Below are 9853 nucleotides of genomic sequence, written 5' to 3'. Positions count from 1 at the left end.
TAGGAGGGGCTGGCCGGCAGGTGGCAGAAGTAAGAGGGTGGGCTCTGCTGGCTCCCAGGACTTGAGGGACCAGCAGCCTGGCCAGGGCACATGGGAGGTCAGTACATGGCTGCAGGGCCGGGCTGGACATCTCAGGGACCCCTGCTGCCGATGCCTCTGGTACCCTCAGCTCTTAGTCACTTTCTCCTCCTCCGCCAGGGCGGCCGCTGGGACCCTGCTGCTTCTGGGACTTTCTTCCCCACGTTCATGGGGAAGATGGAGGGGAGCAGAGGGTCCTGGTTGGGAGAGGGCAGCTGTCCATCTCGCCCCATTCCCCTCAGCTTGACGACTTCTTAAGAATACACATGAAAACTTCTTATATGGAGTAAAGAAATGTTGAAATGAATTGCATGGGGAGACTCACCAGTGTGGGGTTTTTGTCCCTCCCACAATAGAGGAAGAAAGACAGAATTTGTATGTCTATCAATTACCTATGATTTGCAGAATCCTGTATAATAAAACCCGAATATGCAAATAAACCAACCAGTTTAACGACGGGCAGAATGACTGGTTGCTATGATGCGCACTGTCCCCTGAGAGGGAGGTGACCTGCGGCAGCAATCAGGGAGCTGGGCTGGCCAGTGGGCAGCCCAGGCCACCAGCCTGGGTGGGTGCCAGTGGGCGGCCTCCCCATCACACCACTCATGGGTCACTGCACAGATTGCCCTGATTGCTGACCAGGCCTAGGGACCCTACCCTCTATATTGGGAACTGTTTCTTAGATCTAAAAATTCAAACCTGGCAAGGCTACTCTAACACTGAAGAAACAGGATGATGCAGCGATGACATGCATGGACTCTGGCTTGCACATTTTGTGGTCAGCCCTGATTCTGACACTTATAACTGTGTGACAAAGCCAATTACTTAACTTCTCTCTGCTCCAGTTTTCCACCCATAAGATGGGGAAAATGGCACTACTGCCTCAGAAGGATCATGTTATGTACTGCTTTTTATAATCAGGGCAAATAATTTTGCTGACCATACAACAGCATGATGCCTTTCACCTGTATGAAAAGTATGATCACAGGTGCATGCAACATCCCGGATTGCAAGAGGGATGTCTGACTGCCAGTTTAGGCCTGACATCCCCCATGGGGTCCCAGATTGATAGAGGAGCAGGTCGGGCTGAGGGACCCCTTGCCTCCCGTGTGTGAATTTCACGCACTGGGCCTCTGGTTATAAAATAGTTGTCATTGAATCAGAATCAAAGAACCAGGAAGAATGTGCTAGAGACGATACAGTTTTCCATGGGAGTGCACATTTTTTTATGGAAAAGTGTGGCTTTGAGAGTCATTCCCAGAAGCTCAGAGGGAAATACCTATAAAATAAAGCACATGAATCACTTCTATGTGTTATCAAGGACCCGCACAAATGTAAATACATGTATGGAAAGTAGATTGAAAGGACATATGCATTAAATATATTAAGATTATACCGATAGGGCATCGGGTAGGAAGTGCAGCGAGGGGATGGAGGTGGAAAAAAATAAATTCCATAAAACCAGACCAACGGTGAAGTGCGTCCTTGGGTGACTGTGTGCTTGGACTAGGATGCTGATAGCGGGGAGGCTGTGCACGTGTGGGGACAGGGCCATATGGGAACTGTACTGTGTCTTTAATTTTGCTGGGAACCTAAAACTGTTCTAAAAATAGTCTATTTTTTTAAATGACCCAGAAAATGAAACCTATATAATTTTATTTACCAAAGTCACCACAATAAATTTAATTTAAAAATAAAATGTTTTTTAAAATGACCAGGAGAGTGATGGGTTTGCCAGAGGCTTCACCGGAGGGCCAGAGACGCCCCAGCAGAGCGGGTCTGAACAGCAGCAAGGGAACAACCACAGGTTCATTTGGATGGTTCGTTGAGTCCCAGTTGTTGAATTTAATTTTTATAAAAGCCTAGAGACGTGGTGCATGAAATTCATGCATAGGGGGGGGTTAGGGGGGGAGTCATTCAGCCTGACCTGCACCCTCTCTCAATCCAGGACATCTCTCTCACAATCCGGAACCGCTGGCTCCTAAACGCTTGCCTGCCTGCCTGCCTGCCTGCCTGATCATCACTAACCACTCTGCCTGCCTGTCTGATCACCCCTAACCACTCTGCCTGCCTGTCTGATCACCCCTAACCACTCGCCTGCCTGTCTGATCACCACTAACCACTCTGCCTGCCTGCCTGCCTGATCACCCCTAACTGCCTCTGCCTCGGCCCCCGCCACCATGGCTTCATCCAGAAGGATGTCTGGAATGACGTCCAGAAGGTTGTAAGGCTTTCCCGTCTAATTAGCATATTATGCTTTATTTTTTTATAAAAGATAGTTTGCCATTTTCTTGGGCCTCTGATTAGTTCAGTGGGTCTCCTTCCTCCCAGCTCCCCCACTTTCCGCTCAGTACGTTTCTCTCAATAAGAAAGGGGCTGGGCAGAGACCTCACAAAAGAAGTTTTTGAAGCCTTTTACTTCCCTGAGAGATCAGTTTATTTGTTAGCTCCTTTGGGGAACAAGAGCGAATGTGATGTTTGCTAGGGGAGGAAGGCATGCCCGTCAGCTCCTGGAAGGGTGACTTTGCTGCTCCCCTGGGTTTGGCTCGCCTGAGGAGTGAGAGAAATAGACAGCACTTGCAAGTGATCCATCCATGCCAGTCCCGGCTTCACCTCCCTCCCTCCTCTGAAGAAAAGACTGGATTGCCCAGCAGCCAAAACCATGCTGGCCACTCCCACCCCCAGGTCTTCCTGTTTCTGTGAGCCCAGCCCAGCGCCATTCACAGGGTTCCCGGGGCTGGGCCTGCCTCCTGGACAAAGAAGGGGGGAAAGTCAGGGGGGCAACCTCTGGGGAACCCCTGGGACAGGGCCCCTCTGAGCTCTTGTCTGCAGCTACCATCTGGGTCCCCTCATTCATTTCCACCCCACGCCCGGCTTCGGCCCCCACTCACCTGAGGCCCTGGCTTTCCAGAGAAGGACAAACAGGACTGAGAACACCAGGCCCTTGTTCAGGACGAATCCGCAAGTCAGAACAATAGCCATCACCTGCACCTTGGAAAGGGCCAGGGCAGGCGGCAGGCTCAGCTCATTTCCTCAGTGGATGGTTGGTGGGACTTGTGCTGCTTTGAGGCAGTAACATTCGAGGCTTGCATGAGGGCTTCAGAAGAGAAATAGACCCCAACTGCCCCCCACCCCCGTTGGCCTGTAGGGTCACCTCCTCTGGGGAGTCCTGCAGGCAAGTCCATACTCCTGGCCTCACCAGCAACCTGGCCCCCTCCCTCCTCTGGGCCTCCATCCAACATGCCTCCATTATGCCACCCACCACCCTGCATCAGAACCTTTTATTTATATGTCTCAGGGTTCCATTCCCCTTCCAGGGCCTGGCCCCGTGCCCTGCATGCAGTTGGCAATGAGCCCAGGCTTGGGCAGAGAATAATCGAGCAGCTGATGTGTGTGCACCAGGCCCCCAGCTGACCGAACAGCTGGACAGGCTCAGCAGCCGGGCGGGGGTCTTCGAAGGTACTGTTTAACCCTTGACCATCACGGGGAAATGTAGGGGGGCTGTGCACCTCTGAAGCTTTCAGGAGGCATATGGGGGAGGGGCGCAGGGTTAGGAGGAGCCTCAAGCTTCCCAAGCTGAGGCTGAAGATCACTCATGTATCAGAGGCGGGTGCAGGGTGGGACCCAGGCCCTCTGAGCCCTCGGCCCCTGCAGCTCCCAGCCTCACCCCGAATCCCACGTCTGCTCACTGTGTGTGTCCCCTGCCTGTCCCCATTCCCTGAGCCCACACAGTGACCTGTGACCCGCCTCAAGCACAGCCCTTGGAGAGAAGGTTGAGATTGGGGTCAGGGGGAGGGGTGCCCGGAATGGACCCATAAGCCTGGCTTGCTCAAGCCTGAGGCAGCTTGGTGATCGGTAGGAGTCAGCGGGGAGCCCTGTGTGCAACAACAAGTGTTCGGAGACCTGTGTGCGCTGGGGAAGGGAGAAGCCACCGGAACCAGCAGTCTGAGTTCTGGCGCTGGTGCTGCCTGTAACCAGCGGCGACCTCGGGAAGGGCCCGGGGTTCAGCCACGGGGGCTGGGGGACCTGATTAGGTCCTTTCCAGCATCAGCTTCCTGTGGTTCAGGGACCCTGAGAAGCACACACAGAGGGAAGGACTCACCCGGAGAGACCGGCAGACGGATGGCTCTGAGAATGTCAATCTGGGGATATTCATAGAGTCCACACCAATACAAGCCCGAGTCCTTCTCTGCCAGCGCAGTCATGGTGACGGTGAAGTACCCCTGTCCGGGGTCATCCCTGATGACGAATCTCGGGTCTCCAGGCTCCTGGTCAAGCCTGGGATGGGTGACTAATGGGGTACAAGTTTGTGCTGATGTGACTCTGCACCTGGTTTTCGTCCTTAAACCACTCTGGACTCGACAATCACAACTTACAGAGACATCCTCCCCTTCCAGTTTCCGCAGCACCTCTGGCTGCTGTTCCCAGGAGCCTGAGAATAAACCCCCAGGTCAGGGAGCCCCCTTCCTTCCTGCCTCAGAGCTGAGAGGGGCCCCCTCCTCAGGAAGTCCTCTCTGGTACACTCAGTGCCCCTCCCCCGGCACCTGCCCCCCTCCTCCCTCTACCCTCCCCCTCAGGCCACCTCACTAGCATCGCTCCTTCTCTCCCCCTCGCCTCTGCCCTCACCTGAGGCCAGGAATACCAGCAGGACAAGGGGCAGCAGGTGCAGGGCCTCCCAGGCCATGGCCCTCTGTCTGAGCTGGGGTGGCAGCGCCCGCCCTGAGGAGAGGGTGCCAGAGCTGGCGGGGTCAGCAGCCGCCCAGCCTTTCTGGGAAGAAGAGCTGAGGAAGGCAAAGACTGCAGGTGGGGAGGGGGCAGGGAGGAGGGAGGCCTGGGCCTATGTGGAACTGGCCCCTAGTCCGCTGCCTCTGGGCCTGGGTGGGGGCTCTCTGGGCCAACCCGCCGGCTGCTCCCTCCCCCGGGCAGGCGGGTGTGGGGAAATGGGTGGAAGCCCCAGAGGAAACCATGGTGAAATAAGAAGCCATTCCTCCTCTCTAGTACTCTCTGTCCCACGACTTCCTTTCCCACCTCAACTTTCTCCTCGCCACCAAGAAAAGCAGGGCTGAGGGTGTGGGCATGCGGAGGCCGAGGGGTGGGCTTGCAGGAAGGTGGTGCGCAGCGGCTGTGGCTTGGCTCCCAGCTCCCTCGGAGCCATGTTCTTCCCCTGCGGCCCCAACGAGGCCATGGTGGTCTCTGGTTTCTGCCGGAGGGCCCCCCCCCTCGGTCATGGTGGCCGGCGGCCGAGTCTTTGTCCTGCCCTGCATCCAGCAGATCCAGAGGATTTCTCTCAATACAGTGACCCTCAATGTCAAGAGTGAGAAGGTTTACACGCGCCATGGGGTCCCCATCTCCCTCACCGGCATCGCCCGGGTGAAAATCCAGGGGCAGAACAAAGAGATGCTGGCGGCGGCCTGCCAGATGTTCCTGGGGAAGATGGAGGCTGAGATCGCCCACATCGCCCTGGAGACGCTGGAGGGCCACCAGAGGCCCATCCTGGCCCACATGACTGTGGAGGAAATCTGTAAGGACCCGCAGAAGTTCTCAGAGCAGGTTTTCAAAGTGGCCTCCTCAGACCTGGTGAACATGGGCATCAGTGTGGTCAGCTACACCCTGAAGGACATTCGTGATGACCAGGGCTACTTGCACTCCTTGGGGAAGGCTCCGACCGCTCAAGTCCAAAAAGATGCTCGGATTGGAGAAGCAGAGGCCAAGCGAGATGCTGGGATCCGGGAGGCCAAAGCCAAGCAGGAGAAAGTGTCTGCTCAGTACCTGAGTGAGATCAAGATGGCCAAGGCCCAGAGGGACTATGAGCTGAAGAAGGCCACCTATGACATTGAGTACAACACGCGCCGCGCGCAGGCCGACCTGGCCTACCAGCTTCAGGTGGCCAAAACGAAGCAGCAGATCGAGGAGCCGCAGGTGCGGGTGCAGGTGGTGGAGCGGGCCCAGCAGGTGGCAGTGCAGGAGCAGGAGATTGCCAGCCGGGAGAAGGAGCTGGAGAACCATGTGCAGAAGCCTGCGGAAGCCGAGCACTAGCAGCTGGAGCGCCTAGGGGAGGCTGAGAAGTCCCAGCAGATCATGCAGGCTGAGGCCGAACCAGAGTCTGTGAGGATGCGGGGAGGGGGGGTGGGGGTAGGGGGAGCAGGGGGGGAGCCCGAGGCCTTCGCCATTAGGGCCCGGGCTGAGGCCGAAGAGATGGCCAAGAAGGCAGAAGCATTCCAGCTGTACCAGGAGGCTGCTCAGCTGGACATGCTGCTGGAGAAGCTGCCCCAGGTGGCAGAGGAGATCAGTGGTCCCTTGACCTCGACCAAAAAGATCACACTGGTGTCGAGTGGAAGTGGGGTCATGGGAGCGGCCAAAGTGACGGGGAAAGTACTGGACCTCCTGAGCCGCCTGCCGGAGAGCGTGGAGAGACTCACAGGCGTCAGCATCTCCCAGGTGAACCACAATCCTTTGCGAACTGCCTGAGCCCTCAACCTTCGCCGATGCCTAGCCAATGGTTCAAGCTGCCTGAACGATCCCCATGCTGCATGCATGTCAGCTGGCCTCCCAGAGCACATCCTTGGGGAGTGGGATTCCACCGCTCACCTCTCCTTGTCAAATAGCCGTGCCTTCCCCCTGCCCGGGCCCACACCACCAAGACTGCCAGTCACCCAAGGGTTCCATGCCAGCTGTCCGATCATCCCACTCCACCCAGCTTGTTTAGTTTCCTAATTAAACTACACTGAGCCTGTGCCCCCCCCCCAAAAAAAAAGAAAGAAAAGAAAAGCAAGGCTGAGGGTGAGTGATGGAGGCAGGAGACCCTCTGGAGGCCACAGTGCTCAGAGGCCTCCTGCCCTGGCTGCTGGGAATTGGGGTGTCCTGTGGGGACTGGAGGGCAGGAGGAGGTGGAGAGTCATTTCCAGGGGAGGAGGTGCAGGGCAGGTCCCTGGCAAGAGTGGGAGAGCAAAGCAGACCTGGGGGGTCAGGAGATGGGTGCGGGAGGAGGAGAGGAGAGGCAGAAAGGGGGTCTCTGCCTTCTGTGTCCCCAGCTTCCAGCCGCCACTATCATCACTCCTTAAGCCTTTGCTGAAAGACCATACTAACCAAGCGCTTTTAGAAAGTAATTTGTACTTTACATCCCTGTGACTACTAGGACACCTCGCCAATAATATTGCAGTCACTGGGTGTGGTGCCAGCGGGCACTGACATGCTGGGGGATCACTTTGTAAAGTATGTGACTGTCCCCCTCTATGCTGTACACCTGAAAGCAACACAAAATCACACGGAATGCAAACTGGAACTGAAAAATTAAAATATAAAAGAAAAGAATCTGTTATTAGAGGATCTACAGGAAAACATTGTCACGGATGCTTATAGTCACTAGACAGACAACCAGTTCAGAGAGCCCTGCACATGCCCAGTGTGGACAGCTGGGCTGGCAGGGGCAGACTCCAGAGGCAGAGACTGGCCTTTGGTGAGGGAGGGGACACAGTGCTGGGACCAGGCATGGACGGGAGCAGCACTCGGGCACCAGGGAGCTCTGGCTGCCCTCTGAGGACAGGCTGCCCCTCAGGACCTTGGTTTCCTGCTTCCCATTCAGGGGGGTGGGCTGCCCTGGGAGGGGTCACTTGGGGAGGGCGTTCCACCTTCCCTGCTCCCAGCACTGGGGCGAGTCCATCAGCCCTGCAGGAGGAGGGGGAGGCCGGCTGAATGCCCACTGACTGCCTGACACAGGGTGTGCAGCATTTGCAAGAGCTGGGAGCCTCGCCTTGCCTGCTGACCTCACAGTGGAAAGTAGCAAGCCCACCTGCCGGCTCCTCAGTTCAATCATCGGAACGTGCCAATGGTGCCAGGGACTCTGTGTCCATCCTTCCCCTGGCCACCACAGGTCACTTCCACAGGGTACCCTGTCTCAGCCCCTTGCTCAGGAAGCTCGGTTCTCACCGGCTGAGGCAGCCATGGCTTTGGGCTGACTCACACCCGGCCCTGCCTGCACCCCTGCCCTGGGTCTGCTGGGACCTGGTCCCCTGGAGCTCGGGGACAAGGTTGAGAGAGAAAGATGGAAATGAGATGCTGGGAACTGGGGGAGGATGTCCCAGAGGCCTGGAGCTCCAATGAGGCCACCAGGCGCCTGGCAGCTGGGAACTCGGGGCCGGGTGTGAACCTCCTCTAGGTGCTGGGTCCTTCCTTGGAACGGGGTCATGTGGGAGCAGGCTCTATGGATGGGCAGTGTGTGCGGGTCTGCCTGGCCCAGGAGCCCTGATCCTGGGCAAGCAGGGACAGTGGCCACCCTGCCTGACACTAGGGCACACCCTGGCCTCTACCTGGGTCCTGCACCCAACACCTGGGGACCATGTCCACCTCTGCCCTCCCTTTCCCCTTACAATCCAGGACAAAACAGAGAAGTGGGGTCCAGCAGGCTTTGAAAACATAGAATATGACACACAGTATTATAACTTGAAAAGAACTTGAGGACCAGCAACCACAACACACGTGTCAGTTGCATAAAGTTCACATTCTTTCGTTTTATTCTGAAAAGTCTTGAGGTAGGAATGAGTGTCCCTTTCACAGGAGAGGAAAACTGAGGCCCGGGAGGGTTAGTGACTTGCACAGGGTCACATGGGACAGGTGGCAGCCCTGGTCCCAGGTCCCGGTCCTGAGCCCTGTGCAGCGCTCTCCACAGGACAGCCTGCCCTCCAAGGAGACAGGGCAGTCTGGCTGCTGTCAGGCTTCCATGGAGGAGAGCTACTGGGGACCCGTTTTCCCCAGGGGAGTTCAACTCCCTCCAAGTTGCATAGCAGCTGGTAGCCACACCTTCCTGGTGTGGAGGACAGATGTCAGTGTGTGTGTGTGTGTGTGTGTGTGCGTGTGTGTTTGTGTGTGTGTGTGTGTGCATTTGCGCGCGCACCAGGCCAGTCAGTTCAAGTTGAGAGTCTCCTCTAGCGCCCTCTCCTGGACACAGGGAAGAGGTGCTTTTCCCAATGGTCCCATAGGATTACCCCAGTCCCCCTTCTCTCCCATATCCATCTTGGAGTGACCCCACGAAGGCCCTCGCTGTGTTGGTCCCTGACCATGACCTTTGCTCTCCCGCCTGGGAGGTCCGTGTCCCAGAGCCGAGTAGAGATGCCGCATCTAGATCCACGTGTTCTCCAGCCCGTCCAGGCTGCAGACCCCTTTTCAGGGGACAAATGCAGACAGATTCTCCAGCCTTCCCTGCAGGAGGGGCCAGGTCAGAGCCAGGAGCCTGTGAGGCAGGCAGACATGGCAGGCTACTGGGCCAGGCTCCTGGCCTACATTTGCCCCATTGGCCCCGCCCACCCCACCAGGCAGTCCTGGGCTGTGGGAGCCCTGATCTGTCTCCCTGTGTCACAGTGGCTCCTCTCACTCCAGGGGAGGACACCCAGGGAGGGGGGTGAGGGGTGTGGCAATCCTACTCGCTGAGCTGTGGCCCCCCCTTCAGGGGACTCTGAAGGGCCTTCAGTTCCCTCCAATAGCTCAGACCTGGAGGCCAGGTGGGATTGGGAAGACAGTCCTGACTTCAGCCTCAGCACCCCAGTCTGGGGTCAGGCTGGTCCTGCTGCTGAGGGGGGCTCTCAGCTGCCCCTCACACCTGTCCCAGGAGGGATAGCCAGCAGGTGGCAGCGGTGAGAGGGTGGGCTCAGCTGGCTCCCAGGACTTGAGGGACCAGCAGCCTGGCCAGGGCACATGGGAGGTCAGTTGGAGGGTACGTGGCCGCAGGGCCGGGCTGGACAGCTCTGGGGCCCCTGCTGCTGATGCCTCTGGGACCCCCAGCT

The 9853-nt window shown here is 57.3% G+C and overlaps 1 protein-coding gene and 1 pseudogene across 5 annotated transcripts; one reads left to right on the top strand and one right to left on the bottom strand.

The window, feature by feature from the left end:
• Positions 1–2496: 2496 nt before the first annotated feature.
• On the bottom strand, positions 2497–4923 carry LOC111823828 (natural cytotoxicity triggering receptor 2-like). 5 transcript variants are annotated; one of them, XR_002826937.1, is made up of 5 exons: positions 4704–4923; positions 4454–4509; positions 4180–4368; positions 2969–3136; positions 2497–2627 (listed from the first exon to the last, which is right to left on the bottom strand). XR_002826937.1 is itself a non-coding variant. In XM_023746639.1 (4 exons), the coding sequence occupies exons 1-3, from the start codon at positions 4759–4761 to the stop codon at positions 3098–3100; spliced, it is 489 nt and encodes a 162-aa protein (XP_023602407.1). In that variant the 5' UTR covers positions 4762–4923; the 3' UTR covers positions 2497–2627; positions 2969–3097. The 5 variants fall into 5 exon arrangements, 2 of the variants coding, with proteins under 2 accessions (XP_023602407.1, XP_023602408.1); XR_002826938.1 differs by having other exon boundaries at positions 2969–3139; positions 4180–4509; XR_002826936.1 differs by lacking the exon at positions 4454–4509.
• A 250-nt stretch (positions 4924–5173) lies between these two features.
• On the top strand, positions 5174–6816 carry LOC102437051 (annotated as a pseudogene).
• Positions 6817–9853: the final 3037 nt, after the last annotated feature.

This window comes from Myotis lucifugus, unplaced genomic scaffold (genome assembly GCF_000147115.1).
Source record: "Myotis lucifugus unplaced genomic scaffold, Myoluc2.0 scaffold_714, whole genome shotgun sequence".
Taxonomy (NCBI): Eukaryota; Metazoa; Chordata; class Mammalia; order Chiroptera; family Vespertilionidae; genus Myotis; species Myotis lucifugus.
The sequence above is the reverse complement of the archived record's forward strand: the minus strand, read 5'-3'. Positions and strand labels throughout refer to the sequence as shown.

Bases quoted from the DNA above. Each gene is read 5' to 3' on its own strand.
- LOC111823828 (XM_023746639.1), bottom strand. From the start codon at position 4,761: ATGGCCTGGGAGGCCCTGCACCTGCTGCCCCTTGTCCTGCTGGTATTC. The intron at 4,510-4,703 runs GTGAGGGCAGAG...GTTTATTCTCAG, and splicing joins GCTGGTATTCCTGGCCTCAG to GCTCCTGGGAACAGCAGCCA. The intron at 3,199-4,179 runs GTGAGTCCTTCC...GGTGGGGGGCAG, and splicing joins CCGTCTGCCGGTCTCTCCGG to TTGGGGTCTATTTCTCTTCT.